Raw genomic sequence first — 18,655 nt, forward strand, 5'->3', positions numbered from 1 at the left:
GAGACTATCTAGAACTCACTTCCACTGAAATCATACGCATCATGGACCTGCTGGCTGGCCTGGTACTTGGCCTTTGCGTGGCTGTCTGGCTCGCCTATTACAGACAAGAACTATTAGCTTATCCGTACCTTCAGGCTTTGCTCTATTTACCGAATGGTCAAGGTGGGTAGGGGAGGTGTATACGTACCGTTCTCAGCCCACTTTGAATTTGATTTGAATAAGCAAAGCGGGAAGAGATGGTAGAGAAGAGGAGTGAGACAATAAGAGGGGCAGTCCAATGGGTAATGTGTTTTTATACTCTTCCACTGGTGCCACTTCATCATTTACGGGCACATCATCGAGGGGCATGCTCAGACATGGAAGGCAACAGGCGACGACTTTAGTCTACATAGAGGTCACATACATGTAAAACAATCACCATGCAGGAGAAATACATAGCAAGATAGTGATAACAAACAGTTTAACCCCATCGATACCGGAAACCAATAGTCATGAGCAGAATAAGAAAAGACAAGGGTGGTATGATGAAATTACAGGAAGATCCAGAGGTCCACGGCCAAAGCATAAGAGAAGAAAAAGTACAAAGAACCCCAAAAGCCCAGCCCTATGCTCCCAGAAGACCAGAGATGCTCACCACCGATTTATTTTGTATGAATGATGACACTGAGAAACTCTGTCTAAAGACACAAGTTGAAGCAAAAGCAAGCGAAAAAGGTGTATAGCGTGAAGAAGGACGAGACATAAACGTGATCGCGGTCATTTGGTCATTAACGTTGAGGTCGTGAAAGCCCTTGGCGTACCTGTATCCTTGTTAGTTCAGGCTCAGACGTTGGTCGTCGATAAACAATCACTCACCTTCATTTGTTCAATTCTCGCCTTCAGTTGGCTGGTGACTTCCGCAGCTCGCTTCCAGTTCTCTGCCGGTTCAGAAGATCTGGGCTGCTGCTGGTCGTCTTCGGTGATATTTGTGTTAGAGTTTCGGGCAGATGAGCGCGTCGGGCTACCAACAGCCGAGTAACCGTATGTAGGGCTCAAGTTACGTCTGCCGAGGCCGCCATTGCGACTGCTGGGTCCTGGTGACTCCATCCCGTTGTTCTCTCTCTCCTCGCTGGGAGTAGCAGAAGCATAGCTTCGAGGACGCGAGCTTTCGAAGCGGGATCCCATGTGAAGGCCAGACCGTGAAGCAGCATTGCTGTTGGCGATGTGGTCCTGATACATGGAGTTTGTGTCTGGCATGCCCATGCTTCCTGCATCGGAGGCAGCATTAGGTGGGCTTATGGCAGACGCGCGAAGTGCTCGTGCGAGTTCACGCTTCAATCTTTCGATTTCTCTCTGCTGTTTCTGAACACTTCCCTCCGCAGTTTCCGCATCACTCCGTGCGCGAACAAGTTGAGTCTCCTTCGCCTTGATGCTCAAGACATCGCGGGTGTGGTCCTCAATCAACTGTGCATTCTGGTTCTGAAGTTCAGTGATCGTTGAGTTGAGCTTTGAACGCTCGGACTTCATCTCCTCCACGGTTCGGTTGAAGTTCTCCTTCTCCGCCCGCAATGCCTCTAGCTCAGCACGCTCGGCGGCTGCCATAGCATTGGCAGCAGGTGAAGGGACTGGGGCAGCCGCAGGCGCAGGTTCAGCAGGCGCCGACGGTCTGGCAATGGGGCGACCCGCAAGGCCACGACCAAGACCGAATTTGGGAGCGGGTGGCGGGGGAGCTACATCCTCTTCTGGAGGTGCAGCAACTCGTCTTGACGGTGACGCAGTGGCTCCGGGGCCAGCAAGCTTCCGTTGCAGCTTGAGGCCTGAACCGGGAGTTGGAAGGCCGCCGGGCTTCGGCGCACCGAGCTTTGAAGGGATTCCTCTGGCTGCAGGCTTGGCCGGGGGTTCTTCTGGGGGAGGTGGAGCGGCTACAGGGGCTAGTTTTTTCAGCCCTGTTGCCGGCTTCTTGCCAACGACCTTCCTGCCAGCTGGGGCAGCAGGCTTTGGGGGTGCCACAATAGGCTTGGGCCGCTCCTTGGCCTTGACTTCAGCGGTTCCAAAGTACTCTTTGATCTTGGTTTTACGAATCTCGTCAAGTCCGTCGAGATACGGGTTCATGGCCCGTTCACCCAGAATCTTCATTAGGGTACCCAGAATTTCGGCAGCTCCTTCGCGGATTGCCGGGGCTGACTCGGTCAATAGCTTTGTGCCAGCATCAGCGATTGCTTTCTGTTCTGCTTTAGCTGGTACCGTCCGGGTTGTGCGCAAGCAACGAATCAAGAACTTGACAGTTTCCTGCTTGACTTGTGGGTTCTTATGCTTGAGATACTCAAAGATCTCTTCCAAGCAGTCCGTAAGGGTTGTCGTTGTGAAGACAGCATCCAACGCCTGGCCCAAAGCATCTGCGACAGTCACCTTCTTTTCTTTCAAACGTTCAAACATGGGCGCCATAATGACGCCTCGGTATTTGGTAAAACCGTTGCGAAGGCCCTTGGCTAACACGTCCACACAGTTCGCAGCTACCGTGACGACAGCGACGTTGGCGTCCTTCATGGATTTGGCCAATCCCCTCACTATCTCGTCGTAAGGTCCATCTTGGATTCGGGGAACGTTGACAACGTTATAGAGAGCGTCTAACGCTTCCTTGCGGTCCTTCCATTTTGACGAGGCCAATTGCTCATGGAAGTCGCCAGGTACTTTCTTGAACACATCAACCGGTTCCGCCAGGTCGAAGGCATCGACCACCACTCCATCTTCCTCCTCATCAAATCCGTCGGCAGCTGGTTCCTCACCCTCCTCGCCTGCCGGTGCAGCGCTGGCCGTAGCCATGGCATCCTGTTGTGCTCGAGTGAATCGTTCTTGCTTCGGTGTGGGATCCTGCTTCACAGCTTCGAATAGTTTCTCTAAATCTCCCTGTTGCACAGGTTTCAAATCCGCCCAGAACAGAGGCTTGATGGCCTCCCGGAGCCACCGATACAGTTCCACGGTCAGGTTTTGTGCTTCCGCGCGGACATTTTTATCGGCATGGCCAAAAACCTTGGGAAGCGCCTTCAAAGTTTGCTTCGGGTCGACGATCTTGCAGCCGTAGTTGTGATAAATGAGGGTCAAGGCGGCAAGACAGGCGGCGATCACCTTCGGTACTTTGTGTGATAGTATGGGTAGTAGCTCCTCGATCACCGGATCGGCCTTATCCAATTCGACGCATAATAAAAGAGCTTCCTGGGCGCTAGCTTTACCGGCCGGTCGTGTAGATGGCAGACCTTTCTCAGCGATTGGGCCAATCGTATATGAGCGGGACCTATAAATGGGAACTTTTGTCAGTGGATGCAGGGGTGGACCAAGAAGGCTGTCGCGACTGGGACCGGGGGTTGACGCACCTCGTGCAGGCCTGGGCTCCTCCGAATTTCAAAAAGGCACAGTATGCGGCAAGACCTTCAGACTGTGCGGCCACGTTGGAATCTGCAACTGCCCCTTTCCACAGGCTGGGGTCTTGTATGAATGGTACGAAGACCGGGTGTGATTCATCAGGAGTCTTTTCAAATTGCCCTTTTGCATCCTCGTATCCCTCCTTTCGGACTTTCCAGTTCTGCATATCGGTGTTAGAATTTCAGCGATCCTATCGATCCGACTTGTCATGCAGGAATGAGCGCACCTTGTGAGCGAACCGGTCGGGCAAGGGTAAGGAGGAGAAGTCCTCCGTGGCTTCAGCCATTCTGATGGGGGAAGAACGAGAACTATGAACGGGTTCTAGGAAGGAGAAGGAGTCAGCACGTTCTGTAGTGTCCGACCAGAAGTGCGCATGGCAGCAGAGGAGGTTCCGGAGAAGAGATCAAAGGTCCTGGAGTTGGTGTTGCGGGGGGTCGGGGTGTCTCGGGGTTCAGATGGTCGTACTGTGGGTTGATGCCCAAAGGGTATCAAAGAAAGAATCAATAAGACAACTAGAACATGAATCTCAGTCAAGTCAAAGGTGTAGGTATAATGACCAAGGTGGGGATAGTCGAAAGACACTGGAGTTAAAGAAAATAAACAGTTGAAGTTGAAGGAAAGTAAACAAAAGCCTTGGCGAAGATTGTTTTGTTTAAACCCCCGCGGTGGATCTCAACTTCTTCATATTTATCTTCTCTTTTCTTTCTTTCTTCTGGATCAAATCGTCAATTCGCCAATTCGTCAATTCTGGAAGTCCAAACTCCCCTTTCTTCGCCGACATCGCTCCCACTTTCCCCTCCATCGCAGTTTTGTGGACCAATTTGGTGCATGCGCATTTGGATAGGCGAGAACAGAAAGTACATATAACGCCATGAGTCAACTTCTCACGTCGCGGCAGGCGGAGGAGCTGTATGTGACCCGATCTGGTTCATTTAGGGGTGATCGCTGATGGTGTTTTGCGACAGACACAAAGGAATAATCGCCTACCTCACCTCTGTGAATTTACACCACAGCTCCGCCGCTTTACGAGAAGAACTAGGCGACTCGATTAGAGTCGACGATACCACACTAAAGAAATATGAAGGCCTCTTGGAGAAGAAATGGACGAGCGTAGTCCGGTTACAGAAAAAGGTGCGAAGACCAAGCATACCACAAGCCTTCCTCTTGTTAACCCGCTATTCCGGTATAGATTATGGATTTGGAAGCACGATGCGCTTCACTCCAGTCTGAGCTGGATACCGCAACTCCGACCTCTCTGAATCGCAAAAACCAAGACCCAGTCTCCTGGCTGCCTCGCGCACCAGCGCGCCATGACCTCGAATCGCACCGCTCGCCAGTATCGTGTCTCGCTTTCCATCCAATATTCTCTTCATTGGCCTCCGGCTCAGACGATACCACAATCAAGATCTGGGACTGGGAGTTGGGTGAACTAGAACGCACAATCAAAGGACATACCAGGGCAGTGTTGGACGTCGACTATGGAGGCCCCCGCGGAGGCACACTTCTTGCATCATGCTCGTCAGACCTGACGATAAAACTGTGGGACCCGGCTGACGAGTATAAGAACATCCGGACGCTACCAGGGCACGACCACAGTGTTTCAGCAGTTCGGTTCATTCCATCCGGAGCTGCGGGGTCTCCCATGTCAGGAAACCTGCTTGTCTCGGCTTCTCGCGATCTCACACTGCGCATATGGGATGTCACAACCGGATATTGTGTCAAATCCATGCAGGGCCATGGAGACTGGATTCGAGATGTTACACCGTCCCCAGATGGCCGGTTCCTCTTCTCTGGTGGAGATGACCGTGTTGCACGCCTGTGGGATATTTCATCTGGCGATACCAAATCAACATTCCTGGGCCATGAGCACTATATCGAGTGTGTGGCCTTCGCTCCGCCAACAAGCTACCCTCACTTTGCAGCTCTTGCGGGGCTAAAGAAGCCACCGCCAGCATCATCGTCCGCCGAGTTTGTGGCTACTGGTTCTCGCGATAAGACCATCCGTCTATGGGATACCCGCGGAAACTGCATCAAGACCCTTGTTGGCCACGACAACTGGGTCCGCTCATTGGTCTTCCATCCCGGTGGGAAATACCTTCTCTCAGTATCTGACGACAAGACTCTGCGGTGCTGGGATCTTACGCAAGAATGCAAGTGTGTGCGCACGATTGTGGCCCACGGCCACTTCATCAGTTCACTTCGGTGGGCGCCGCCTTTGGTTAAGGACGCTGGTGCAAATGAGGGCGCGAACGGTACCGAGGCTGCGTCTAACGGGGCGAAAGAAGACGCGACAAAGATGTCAATTCGATGTGTTCTGGCAACTGGCAGTGTTGATCTCAAGGTCCGGGTCTTCGCGGCATGACCTTCGATTTTAAGTTAGCACTGAGCGAGGAGCTGGGAGCACTGCGTTTCTCGCCAGGGTCATACTTCTAAGTTGAAGGGTTCAGGATTTGACGGGCACAATTTGCCTTTTCTGGGTAAAGGAGTTGGTTATTCTTCCGTGATACCAGTGACTTTCTTTTCTGTTTACAAATGATTAGGGGATTGAACTAGACGTCGTCTAGGAAAATTCCATGTTTACGATGTATACACTGTTGGTGTTTTTGTATTTTGATATTGATGGTCCGTCTCCTTCCTTTTCTCATACGTACTTTAGACCTACTTTTAGTTGGAAGATCCACCACAGGAATACAACACATCACAATGCCAATGCCAGTGAAAATAGATTGAAGCGGTATATAATACAGTACATAACCTCCGATATGCAACATAGAGGCCAAAGGACAAACCCGACAGTTCAAATACTGCCATAAAGAGCTAAACGTACACTTCTTCAGTAAAACCCAACAGTTCAGCGCTTAGTTAGCCTCTTTGACTCTCCTGCATCTTCTCATCCTCCGCGACTCTCTCCTGCACAATCCTCTTAACCTTCCCAACACGCTCATTCTCCGCATGAATCCGATGAATCAACTGCGCAGTAGAAAGCGCCTCCCCCTCCGGCACAGGAACACCGGCCTTAGCCGCCTCTTCCACAAGATCCACCTCACGACCAAGTCGTTTCGACTCACGACGCAGATACTTAGCCGCCCAGCGCTTCTCACGCTCAGCCTCCCGTTCCTCCTTCGACAACACAGCAGGACGGTCGGCAATGGCCTCGCCGAAAGGCGTGATGATGCGCTCGACGACGTGGTGCACGTTTCGGCTCTTGGGTGCGCCGGATGAGAACTCGATTATGTCGCCTTCGCGGAGGGAGTTGCGCGGGTCGGAGACTAGGTAGTGCGTTTCCTGCGGGTAGAACTTGCGGATGTGTCGGTCCCAGGATGTGTGGCGGTGGCAGACGCGCACGGTGCGGTCCATGCGGCCGACGGAGACTACGGTGCCGGTTTTCAGGGCGGAGGCGTAGTTGCGCAGGCGGGAAGGCGCTTGCGTTTCTGTGCCGGTGGTCTTGGGCTGTGTGGGGGTTGGGGTGGTTGTTGAGGCGTTGCGGAGCGTGGTGAGGTATGTGGTTGATTGGAGGATTGAAGGGCGTGTCAGAGACAGAGGTGTGGTGATCGAGGCGCGGAGAGGCATTGTTGCCCGGAGAAGGTGGCTTGGTGCCATTGTTGGTGGGGGAGCAGGGGGTTTGCTCGCCAATTGTAGTTAAACGGGATTGGAGAAGACGAGGAATTGGAGGTGGTCAAGCAGGTGGATGGTTTGTGGTAATGACCGCCCAAATGGATGCGAGCTTGCGGTGTTTGCAGTTTAAGGATTTCGAGAATTTCTCGGGGAAGCATGTTTGCACTGTTTGCACTCTAGTATAAGACATCGACTTGGATGGACTTAGGAGTAACTGGGCAACTTGATAGCAATATCCTCATATTTAAAAAGTATACATTGCAGCTCAACTGCTTATTGTTCAAGTCTTTAGAGTGTCAATTCACCTAAGCGGATTTCACAACTCTGTCCCATCCGCTACCTCCTATTACAATACAGTTGGACAATAACTATGAGCCAATCTACCCGTTTCCTATGTCTGGCCTAGAAGGAAACCCAACCTGTATACAGTAATCAAATTTTAAAAAATAAAAAAGGAAAGCAGAAACCAACAAGAAGCCTCTAAGAAAATACATTTCGCCTCATCCATGTTCGTGAAGGCCATCTAAGTTTCATTTGAAAGACCCGTTCCGACTGCAGAGCACCTGGAAACAGGGAAAAACATGTCTCGGAAGAGAAACATCAAAGATTATTACGCGTTTTGTGTCGTAGGTGGCACATCGCCTCCGTTTGAATCTGCTTCCGCCAATTTCTTGGCTTGGAACTTATCAGCAGAGTGAGCTGATATCCGGGTGAGTTCGGTGACGAAGGATTGGCCCCAGAATGCGCTAGAAAATGGTCAGTCGGAAACGAAATACGAAAACAGGAGACGACCTGGTTGGCAGGGTGACAGGGAAACGTACCTGGTGTACTTGGACACGTATCTGTCCAGCTTAGCAAAATTGAGCGCCCGCTGTTCATCGCTCATGGTCACCGCTTCCTGGTAGGCGCCTGCCAGTTCTTCCGTGTTCCAGGGGTTCACGATAATGCTGCCGTTCAGACTCTGAGCTGCTCCGGCGAATTCGGAAAGCACCAGAACACCGTGGCGCTTCTGTTGGGTAGCGATGTACTCGTAGGCCACCAGATTCATACCGTCACGGGTAGATGAGACAATGCAGGCATCCGATACGGCGTAGAGAGCAATGAGTTCGTCAAAGTTGACGGACTTGTGCAGGAAGTGAATAGGCTGGAACTCGACCGTACCTTGAAGGAGGATTAGCGTTGCTCGGAACACCAAACGACGATACATACCGAACTTTCCATTAATCCGACCCACCAGCTCGTTCACCACGGCCCTCAAATTCTGGTACTCCTCGACATCCTGTCGACTGGGAACGGCGACTTGTACAAGCACGACCTTCCCAACCCATTCTGGGTGGTCGCTGAGGAACACTTCGAGCGCGTGCAGCTTCTGGGGCACGCCCTTGATGTAATCAAGACGGTCGACGCCGACCATCAGCTTCACACCCTGGAACTTCTGCTCTAGCATGGCAATGCGCTTCTGGACCTTCTCCTTCTTCAATCCTTCCTTGAACTTCTCAGGATCAATACCAATGGGGAAAGCTCCGCATGTGATAATCTTGCCCTGGAACTCAATGCCGTTGGGCGTAGTTGCAAGACCCCTAATCTGGTTAGATATAAACTCCAAGCGGTACGGGGCATACTAACAGTAGACGCGAGCAACTGCTCAGGAAATGGCGCGTGTAATCGTAAGTGTGGAAGCCAATCAGGTCGCAATGCAGGACACCCAAGAGCAGTTCATTCCGCACGGGAAGGATCCGGTAGATCTCGCTGCTAGGGAACGGTGTATGTAAGAAGAAACCGATCTTCACGTTCTTCTTGGTACTGCCAATTTCCTCGCGGAGCATCTCCGGAAGCAGCATCAGGTGGTAGTCGTGAACCCAAATCAGGTCGCCATCCTGTACTTCCTTGCAGATAGCCTTTGCGAAAAGACGGTTTGCTTCCTTGTAAGCTTCCCAGGCGGATTCGTCGAAGGTGATCTCGCCAGGGTGGTAATGGAACAGAGGCCAGAGGATGGAGTCTATCCGAAAGAACAAAGTATTAGTGTACATTCCAAGTGTTTCGCAGGAAGGAGCAACTGACTGGAGAACCCATTGTAGTGTCGATCTGCCAGGTCATCGTCAATGAAGACCGGTACAGCGCCGTATTCTTCCTTGAGGCGCTGCTTCACGACGGGGATCTCGGCCTCGGGAACCTCCAGACCGGGCCAGCCGTACCACTGGAAGGTGGTTGATTTTGAAAGGCCACTCAGACCACTGACCAAACCTCCTGAAGACATTGAGAAATCATATTTTCCATCATCGGACCGCTTGATGGTGATCGGCAGACGGTTCGACACTAGAAGCAGGCGAGCTTCATTCTTGGGCTCGATGGAAGGCATGATGGATCGGATGCCGGGGGAAAATGGAGGATGAGATTATATGGATTAAAATAATGGGTTTGAGAGTAGGCAAGGCAAGCTGGACTCCTATAGTTCCGAGAGGACATGCGATTAGAGTCAATTTCGTAGATGGGGAAACTGGAGATCATGACGATTATGAACCAACCTTTGGAACAAGTGGATATTCACTCCGAATGAGCACCAGACTAGCAATCTATCTCCATAGGTAGATAACAGCTAGCAGTAATACCAAATTAAAAAAAAGAGTCGAGTGTGAAGAGAGGGAAAAAAAGGGCAAAAGGTGAGAAGGCAAAGCGGGGGACCGGAATGCGAACGTCACTCTTCCCTGGAATTGCTGGAACGACCGGTGGGCCTCAATATCGCTCTCATGAGTGTGTAGAAAACAAGTAGGGAAAAAATTATAAGAACCAAGAACCAAGGAAAAAAGAATATTTCTATTTCTTTCTATTCTGCTTGGATTTGATAGAGGGATGTCGTCAGATCTTTTCCTAGACAGGTTTTGATCATTCTGACTCCGCATCTGGACAACCAGATCGTGCAACAATCCATAGTCAAGGAAGTCAGATGATCAAAGCACAATATGGATGTTTTAAGGTGTCGGATATCTTTTCCAAGTCTTTTAGATCTATATAACTTACAGAGCCGACCTTTCACTCGCAAGACTCCATTTTCCCGAATCCGACTCATGCACTGTGCGCCCCTCATCCTCAAGCTTCATCAACACCTGTAATACACCATGCGAAGCAGGTAAATGCAAAGACTCCGGAACATCGCGGTAGATCTGCTTGACCAACTCAATAGGCGTCCAGGCTTGCTTGTGTACCGGCGAGGACTCGCCAGCCGCGACATCAAGCTTTCCAAATCGCAACACGCGCAGGACCTCATCTTCCCGCTGCTGTCGATGCTTGATGTACTCGGTGATCCGCGCGCCGGCATTCTCCATCACCGCCCCGTGTCCGGGGTAGCCCCGGCCTGAGGATACGCGGTCGCGCATCCGGTGCAGACTGTTGAGGTAGGTTTTGAGATCTTCGAAGACGGCTGTGCCGTGGCCTAGGACGTCTGTTCATTTTAGTCAGATATGTTTCTCGAAAGGACCTTGTATATCATGTGCTATCGGTGGAAGGGAAGGGTTGGGTTAAAAGAACCGCACTTACTATCACCCGTGAACATAGCATCCTCCTCCTCGAGCATGAATACCATATGATCAACGGTATGGCCAGGCGTATGGAATGCTGTAAGAGTAGCACCCTCAACGGAGAACACCTGACCCTCATGGATATCTGTCTGAGCGGAATCAGGCTGGTGCTTGAAGATCTGAGCCTGAGGGCAGAGCTTGAGCAGATCTGGCAACCCGCTGACATGGTCGCCGTGCCAATGTGTCAGGAGAGCTTGGTGTACTGTTGCTTTTTCTTGCGAAAGCACGGATTGAAGATTTGCTGCCCATGCGGGCATGCCTTCACCTGTGTCTATTAAGATTCGCCGGTGGCCGCGGCCAATTAAGTATGTGTTTGTGCCTGGATGTGTGGTTAGAATATGTTCTGAGTGGATGGAGTATGATGCTTACCTTGGAGTGTGAACTGTATCGCAGAGCGTGCTATTGATTAGTTCGTCCTGGTATAGTGACATCATGGCATCTATGTACTCACCTTCCCCGGATTTCCACCTAGAATCCTTACGACCGAGGCGCTGAGGCGCTCCACTTCTGGGAGCTGGACGAGCTGAGTCGTCATTCTCAAGATAGGGTGGGAATAGAGATAAAAAATAGGAGATCCTCAATAACCTCGTCCTTATATCCGGGTCCGGAAGTGCAAATCAGTGGTCAACTGGTGGTTGGGTTATCATTCAAAATGCTGTTGGCCTGTTCGATGCGGGTAGATGGTGTGTAATGAGATGTATAGGTGAACCTGGAAGTATATTAAAGCGCCAAACTTGTCGGACACTATGACGGAATAAGATGATCTGATGGCGTCCAATTCGATCTTATACTGAAGTCCAACAAACGCGGGGCAGAAAATGTGCCTCGGTAGCTTATCTCAGCTTTTGATATGTCCGAGGTGTAAACGGTATCTCTGTCGGACGTTCTCTCTCTACTTATGCCGGACGTGGTTGAAATACGTACATTGGTATGAATCTACGACCTAGGAGAGGAACAATTTGAAAACAAAAAGAAATTGTGTATGCATGCCATTCTTAACATACAAAAACAGTGATGTAAAAATCAAAAAGAGTATATCCATTGGTCCCACCCAGATATCGGGAATCAACGCAAGGCCGAGAAATCAGGCCTACAAAAACACAAGTTCATTCATAATTTTTCCCAAGAGCGCAACTCCTCGTATCCTGCTCGCGAAAGGGACATGGGCAATAGACAACCAAGTTAATGGTCGCCGTGTCACACCGTGGTTTTCAGAAGCATGTATCTGAATTGTTCAACACACAAGAGAACGTAGTTTACACAGGTGTTTCGGTTATAACCGAAACACTTGAAGGTTTTATTGGGGAGTCATGACAGAAGAAAGGCAGTTTAAGCCTTGCGGGCCATGGTGTTGAGGGCAGAGCCATCGTGGAACCACTCAATCTGGGACTCGTTGAAAGTGTGGCTGAGGGAGACGTCGAAGGCGGCACCACCGTCCTTGGGGTGGACACGGAGGGTCATGGGCTTGCCAACCTCGAGCTGAGTGCAGAGGAGGTCGACCTTGTCCTCGGGGCGGATCTTGTCATAGTCGGCGGGGTCGCTGAAGGTCAGAGGAAGCATACCCTGCTTCTTCAAGTTGGTCTCGTGGATACGAGCGAAGGAGCGGGTGATGATGGCGAGACCACCGAGGTGACGGGGCTCGAGAGCGGCGTGCTCACGGGAAGAGCCCTCACCGTAGTTCCAGTCACCAATGACAACCCACTTGACGCCACGAGCCTTGTAGTCACGGGCAGTGGCGGGGACGGCATCGTACTCCTTGGTGAAGCAGTTCTTGACCTTGTTGGCCTCACCGTTCTCCTCGTTGGTGGCACCGATCAACATGTTGTTGGAGATGTTGTCCAAGTGGCCACGGTACTTCAACCAAGGGCCAGCCATGGAGATGTGGTCAGTGGTGGTCTTACCCTTGCACTTGATCAGAATAGGGATGTCCGTGGCATCCTTGCCATCCCAGGCCTTGAAGCCCTCGAGGATCTGGAGACGATCGGAGGAGGGGGAGACAGCAACGCTCACAGCGGAGCGATCAGCGGGGGAGCCTGGTAGGTGTCACGGCCAGCATCGTAGCCGCGAGTGGGGAGGCCGTCACCGGTGGGAGGCTTGAGCTTGAACTCCTTGCCATCCTTGTCCTTGAGGGTGTCGGTGATGGGGTTGAAGTTGAGAGTACCGGCAACGGTCATAGCGACGACCAGATCGGGAGAGGCAACGAACGCGTGGGTGGCGGGGTTGGCGTCGTTACGGCCAGTGAAGTTACGGTTGTAGGAGGAGATGATGGAGTTAGCCTCACCCTTCTTCACGTCCTGGCGGTCCCACTGACCAATGCAAGGTCCACAGGCGTTGGCAAGGATGACACCGCCGTACTCCTCGAGGGTCTCGAGCTGTCCGTCACGCTCGATAGTAGCGCGAATCTGTTCGGAACCGGGGGTGACGGTGAACAGAGACTTAGACTTGAGACCGTGGTCAAGAGCGTCACGGGCAATGGAAGCAGCACGGGACATATCCTCGTACGAGGAGTTAGTGCAAGAGCCGATCAGGCCGACCTTGAGCTCCTCGGGCCACTTGTTGGTCTTAACAGCCTCCTTGAACTGGGAGATAGGAGTGGCGAGATCGGGGGTGAAGGGACCGTTAATGTGGGGCTCAAGCTCGTCGAGGTTGATCTCAACGAGCTGATCGTACTGAGCACCCTCATCCTCACGGAGGGAAGCAGCGTACTCGCGAGAGAAGTCACCAATGTGCTGACGCTTAGTGGCCTTCAGGTAGTCGTACATGCGGTCATTGAAGGGGAAGATAGAGGTGGTAGCACCAATCTCAGCACCCATGTTACAGATGGTACCCATACCAGTGCAAGACAGGGACTCAACACCGGGACCGTGGTACTCAATGATGGCACCGGTACCACCCTTGACGGTGAGGAGACCGGCGACCTTCAGGATGATATCCTTAGGGGAGGTCCAGCCAGACATCTGACCAGTGAGGCGGACACCAATAACGTTAGGGGCCTTCAGCTCCCAAGGGAGACCAGCCATAACATCGACGGCATCAGCGCCACCGACACCAATAGCGGCGGTAGCGAGACCACCAGCGTTGGGGGTGTGAGAGTCAGTACCGATGATCAGACCACCGGGGAAGGCGTAGTTCTCAAGAACAATCTGGTGAATGATACCGGAACCGGGCTTCCAGAAACCGATGTCGTACTTGGCAGTAGAGGAGGCAAGGAAGTCGTAGACCTCCTTGTTGATCTCGTTGGCGCGGGCAAGATCCTTCTCACCTCCAACCTGGGCCTCAATCAAGTGGTCACAGTGGACGGTGGTGGGGGTCTGGACGCGGTCCATGCCAGCGGACATGAACTGCAGAATAGCCATCTGGGCAGTGGCATCCTGGCAAGCAACACGGTCGGGGCGCAGCTTGAGGTAAGAGACACCACGCTGGATGTCCTGGCCGTGAGGGTCGTCAAGGTGAGAGTAGAGGACCTTCTCGGAGTAAGTGAGAGGACGCTGCAGACGGGAACGGACGATGGCGAGGTTCTCGGACATCTTCTTGTAGTTGATGTAGTGACCCTGAGATGTAATACGTCAGTCGCTATTGCTTGGAATCGTGCTCGACGCCCGTTTTTCGAGGCGTTAGGCTGGAAGCCACTCACAGTTTCCTGGTTGGTCATCTCGACCTTCTTGTCGAGGGGGTCATTGACGGTAGCGAAGGCCCGGGTTCCGCTAAGCTATACATTGAAAAGTCAGTAACTGCAGGTCTAAGCTATGTCTGAGCTATCATGCACGCCGGCATATGTGCCACGCCACGTGTAGTTAAAGCTCGGCAATGAGGTCGCTGCTTACAAGACGGAACTTGGGGGCCTATAGTTGAAACACAAGTTAGTTTTCCATTCATCCAAGAGACTGGCACCTAGGTAGATCGCCATGTGGCAACGGTGAGCCGAGGGAGAAACGTACCAGCGCACCGGCGCGCGCAAGGCGGGTGGAGATCATGATGGAAGCTCTATGAGATGGGATTGCACATCCAAGAGCTAGTAACCACCTTCACCAAAGTATGTATGAGAGTGGAGAGTTGAATGAGAGAGGAAGAGATCAAAAAGGAAGAAGAGGACGAAAGCTTGGTTTTGAGTGGGAGAAAGATTCTACGGGGACCGGGAGTAGAGCCGTAACCGCTGTTACCACGGCGATACAATACGCTGGTATTGGACTAAGCTTGCCGCATGCGACGGCAAGAAGGGCTGGGCAATTTGATAGACGCTGCTTATGGCCGAGAATTCTCAAAGATTTACTCAAGGTCTATTATGATAGAGGACGAGTTGTAAGAGGAATATACCCCGGATTCTTTTTCTATTCATGTTCTCTTCCCATTTGAACTTCCAATATCCAACATCTCCCTTTGTGTTCACTTTGGGATGGAACGGGAACGTAACACCGATACAAGGCATGTGACGGGTATAACTCGGCCACCAATCACGGAGTTTCCAATTACAAGACCCCTTTCGCCCAGTTCTCCCGTTTCGGACAAAAGGGCTGACTTGGAAAGGTCAATGTGTTTTCATGTAACTCTCTCGGCCTGTACCCCGTGCTACCGTTAAAGGGCAGCTGGTGGCATGTGGATTTGGTGGGTTTCGTAAGTATGAACCCAGCCAACAGGCGACATGTGTTTACTATATCTAGTTCATGATGCTATATGATGTTATACAAGCGGAGAGCCTTTTTAAAAACAATATTGCCATCATTATATCCTACATATACTATATTCTATAGCTGCATCTATCTTTTATATAACTCGAAATTGTATTAAACTTGAATTGGATAGCTGGAACAACATACCGCATGCAAACGTCATTAAATACATGGGTGTACGGTGACGAAATGCAACTGAGCCGAGGTGAGCCGAATGGCAATCCCGCATCGCCGCCAAGGTGCCGTGTCTGTTCACCAGCCAATCACCGCTCAGGCGTTTCAATCGCTGCCCGTGACCCACAATCGGCGGAAATTTCATCTCAAACACTTGCTATTGTCCATAGCCTCTTTGACCCGCTTTCCTCCACCGTTCACTCCGGAAATCGGTGATAAGCAATTTTCGTTTCCTTGCATCTATTTTGATATTCGGCTCTAGCTCCGAGGTATTTCGGCTATCAGGAACAATGGGTGCTCTCAGAAGAGTCAAGAACAAGCGCCGCACCAGGTATGTCTTCTCTAGGGGTTATATCTGTACCTATTGTTGGCGCTGACTGCTAACACACTCACAGAGACTATGATCAAGTCGTCGCGGATATCAAAACTCCCCGTCACCTCCAGCAGTACAAGGACTCGAAGGATGTGGAGGATCTGCCTGGGCTAGGCAAATTCTACTGCACAGAGTGCTCCAAATGGTTTGAGAGCGACTACAACCTCAAGGCACATACCAAGGGCAAGAACCACAAGCGGAGGTGAGTGTATTCCGACATGTCTTTTGTCGCATTCTCTGACCAGCTGCGCCTTATTTAGACTCCGTATCCTGCGTGAGGAGCCTCACAGCCAATTGCTTGCCGAGCGTGCGATCGGACTGGGACTTGTCGACAACGGCAAGCGCGAAGAGAACTCCGACGAGATGAAGGAGTGAATCGAAGCTTGAGCTTCGCCTTCCGGGATCAAAACCAGACCTTTGCTACGCGACCACGATATTCTTTCCAGCAAATCGACATACGCAAATCGACATACAAAAGTTTCCAGGATAATACATCTAGACCTATTCTGATGTTGACTTCCTCTTCCGTACATGCATATCGGTGGAGTCTCACGTGAAGCAATTTTTTTTATATTGCCGATACTCGCCGGGTTTTCGCTCTTCCGGTTTGCGGGTGACTCGAAACCGCCGAACATCGGCAAAAACGGCATCTGGGGCGAAATTTACCCCCTTACTAGCAATACTACCGAGTAATTCCAATAGAAATCCCTCAATACCAAATAGAATCTAACCTAACTCGGCTTTCGGTATGCGTAGCTCGGCTTCCAATGTTTTGATATGTTCCAGATCTTCTATACGCTTAATGGCTGGGTTGAACATATTTACAGTCCCGTTGTGGCCTCTTGGGATTTCACTTGTGCGTCCCAGGAATGATTAAAGCTCTTCATCAACCATTCATATGCCGCCCACTTTATCAGATGTTAGATGTTTAATCGATTATGATAGCAACATGGAGAACCTTGGAAAACATACCTGAGCGGCATTCACAATGAACGCCCTGACACTGCAGACTCCAAGGCCACGATAGAATGCCTTGATACCCTCTGCACGATATGTATCTTTCGCAATCTGGAAAGAACTTAGCGTTTGGCGTGATCGCAGTAGAGATTGGCTTTCAGTTGCCCTGGGCGAATGATCTGCAATTGTCTGTGCCTGCAGTCTTGTCTTGATCATATCCAAAGGAAACACCGAGCCCCAAGTAACAATGCCAGCAATGCCACCGCAAAGCAGAATCTTCATAGCGGCCTGGTGTGAGCCATCATCATCAGAGGTCATAAACCGTTTGCAAAGTTCGTAGGACCAGAAACTGCGCTACGTTAGCACTGAATCCCTCAAATGATACACTGGGGTATCTGGGGGTGGCGTGTGAGTTCCATACTAGAATCCATAGCCAATTGAATCTCTGGCGCTAGTAATCCCGCCCCCAAAGTATAAACCCCTCCAACCGCGCGTTCGGAAGATATCCTTGGCGACCGCCCACGAGGAGACTTCTGGCCGGCGATCCAGCTGTGCCCGACACTTGATGAACTCCGTTGGGGATGAGATGGTCCAACTAGCCAGTCCGCCTGCGGCACCGGCCAGCCAGATCTTGTAAGGCGAGACCCCCACGGGATTGGTGGGATCCGTTACGGACCCGTCCAATGCTGCTAAGGATCGGTTGTATGCAACAAAAAGAATAGCATTGAGCGCTCCATAGCCTAAGATCGGAGCAGCTGCGCCTATAACGATATCAATTGACTGCTATTGGTGTCGAATCAGTGTAACACAGACCTCGAACGAGAGAGCTTGCTTTTTCAAACCGGCTCAGATGTGCGGGCGATGCATCTGCATGTGCGTTTCCTGCTTGCAGCCGGACTTTGACAACATCGAGGGGATTACCGATGATGATTCCAATGGCTCCGCTGATGTAGCCAGCCCAGAAGTCTGCGGCCATGAGATCTCAGCTCTAAGGCCCAGATTGGAGATAATTGACGCAAATGTCGATTCGAAGCTCCCCAGATTTCCATAGTGGGGTGACCCCTCACGTGCGCGATTGATTACCAGTATGTGGTCCCGAGCGGTTGCTAGGGTCTAGTATATATACCACTACAGCTACGATCGGACGTTACGATTGTTGCTATGATCTTTTAGCCGAGTGGTAGAATGCATCTTATAAATCACATTAGAAGTACTCCGCACCTACCAAGGTACCTAAGTTAGCGCGAGAATTACACACCTAAACAACAACCTCCAAGGGAAATACGACTATTTCCCTGCATTTCAGTCTATACCAACCAGCCGGTACACCTTAGCCTTATTTGATGCCAAATAGAAGTCAACATGGATTTCAATCTTGGCAATAATATACCGGAATGATCAAGGCACGGATGCAGCATGATTGGACGCCAAATTTCTCAATTGTAGGAACATCCATTAGCGAGCCTGTAACTTGGATTATTAGTAGATCCAGAACAATACTGTACTTCCAGCAATGGGTTCTAGGAAATGGCAAAAGCAAAGAATTCAGTGAATGTGACAGGGGCGTACCAAATCTGAGATGACAATAGTTACCTTCTTTCTAAATATTTACAGACCTGCCTCTGTCTCACACCTCTTATCCTCACCCACCCTTCACTTCACCATCATCCTTACATCTTTTGCACTGCTTTTAACATCAATATTACCACTGCTTCATCAATATGACCGACGAAGTGAGAATCAGCCCCCCCCACCTTGCCTTCCAACGAGCCCCCCTTGCCGACTCCACTTAGCCCTGCTGAAACCGAACCGATGTTATGGTCTCAAATCCCAAAGGGTTTCGAATAGACGCCTTGGGGCCAAAACACGGGCGCGGAGGATTAAAGCACATGGAG

At 51.1% G+C, this 18,655-nt stretch overlaps 8 protein-coding genes across 8 annotated transcripts; 2 read left to right on the forward strand and 6 right to left on the reverse strand.

Moving 5' to 3' along the window:
* Positions 1-767: 767 nt before the first annotated feature.
* On the reverse strand, positions 768-3,685 carry N7489_011797 (putative spindle pole body component; the record flags this gene model as incomplete). The annotated part of the gene is made up of 4 exons (XM_056717546.1): positions 768-800; positions 856-3,271; positions 3,351-3,559; positions 3,626-3,685. The coding sequence occupies 4 exons, from the start codon at positions 3,683-3,685 to the stop codon at positions 768-770; spliced, it is 2,718 nt and encodes a 905-aa protein (XP_056565168.1).
* A 585-nt stretch (positions 3,686-4,270) lies between these two features.
* Positions 4,271-5,761, forward strand: N7489_011798 (WD40 repeat domain-containing protein; the record flags this gene model as incomplete). The annotated part of the gene is made up of 3 exons (XM_056717547.1): positions 4,271-4,308; positions 4,365-4,530; positions 4,589-5,761. 3 exons carry the CDS (start codon positions 4,271-4,273, stop codon positions 5,759-5,761), a joined length of 1,377 nt encoding a protein of 458 aa, XP_056565169.1.
* Positions 5,762-6,261: 500 nt separating this feature from the next.
* Positions 6,262-6,999, reverse strand: N7489_011799 (uS17 family ribosomal protein; the record flags this gene model as incomplete). The annotated part of the gene is made up of 1 exon (XM_056717548.1): positions 6,262-6,999. The coding sequence occupies one exon, from the start codon at positions 6,997-6,999 to the stop codon at positions 6,262-6,264; it is 738 nt and encodes a 245-aa protein (XP_056565170.1).
* A 625-nt stretch (positions 7,000-7,624) lies between these two features.
* N7489_011800 (glycosyltransferase family 20 protein) lies at positions 7,625-9,373 on the reverse strand (the record flags this gene model as incomplete). Its single annotated transcript, XM_056717549.1, has 5 exons — positions 7,625-7,760; positions 7,836-8,175; positions 8,224-8,594; positions 8,641-9,013; positions 9,076-9,373. The coding sequence occupies 5 exons, from the start codon at positions 9,371-9,373 to the stop codon at positions 7,625-7,627; spliced, it is 1,518 nt and encodes a 505-aa protein (XP_056565171.1).
* Positions 9,374-10,028: 655 nt separating this feature from the next.
* N7489_011801 (uncharacterized protein) lies at positions 10,029-11,124 on the reverse strand (the record flags this gene model as incomplete). The annotated part of the gene is made up of 4 exons (XM_056717550.1): positions 10,029-10,453; positions 10,549-10,908; positions 10,959-10,971; positions 11,041-11,124. The coding sequence occupies 4 exons, from the start codon at positions 11,122-11,124 to the stop codon at positions 10,029-10,031; spliced, it is 882 nt and encodes a 293-aa protein (XP_056565172.1).
* Positions 11,125-11,918: 794 nt separating this feature from the next.
* On the reverse strand, positions 11,919-14,563 carry acoA (aconitate hydratase ACO1; the record flags this gene model as incomplete). The annotated part of the gene is made up of 5 exons (XM_056717551.1): positions 11,919-12,622; positions 12,673-14,140; positions 14,224-14,298; positions 14,414-14,431; positions 14,528-14,563. 5 exons carry the CDS (start codon positions 14,561-14,563, stop codon positions 11,919-11,921), a joined length of 2,301 nt encoding a protein of 766 aa, XP_056565173.1.
* Positions 14,564-15,720: 1,157 nt separating this feature from the next.
* N7489_011803 (putative C2H2 finger domain protein) lies at positions 15,721-16,178 on the forward strand (the record flags this gene model as incomplete). Its single annotated transcript, XM_056717552.1, has 3 exons — positions 15,721-15,761; positions 15,826-16,005; positions 16,064-16,178. 3 exons carry the CDS (start codon positions 15,721-15,723, stop codon positions 16,176-16,178), a joined length of 336 nt encoding a protein of 111 aa, XP_056565174.1.
* Positions 16,179-16,624: 446 nt separating this feature from the next.
* Positions 16,625-17,736, reverse strand: N7489_011804 (uncharacterized protein; the record flags this gene model as incomplete). The annotated part of the gene is made up of 4 exons (XM_056717553.1): positions 16,625-16,711; positions 16,776-17,109; positions 17,182-17,521; positions 17,574-17,736. The coding sequence occupies 4 exons, from the start codon at positions 17,734-17,736 to the stop codon at positions 16,625-16,627; spliced, it is 924 nt and encodes a 307-aa protein (XP_056565175.1).
* Between the last annotated feature and the right edge of the window lie 919 nt (positions 17,737-18,655).

This window comes from Penicillium chrysogenum, assembly GCF_028827035.1.
Source record: "Penicillium chrysogenum strain IBT 35668 chromosome Unknown utg000005l_segment0_segment0, whole genome shotgun sequence".
NCBI classification, from domain to species: domain Eukaryota; kingdom Fungi; phylum Ascomycota; class Eurotiomycetes; order Eurotiales; family Aspergillaceae; genus Penicillium; species Penicillium chrysogenum.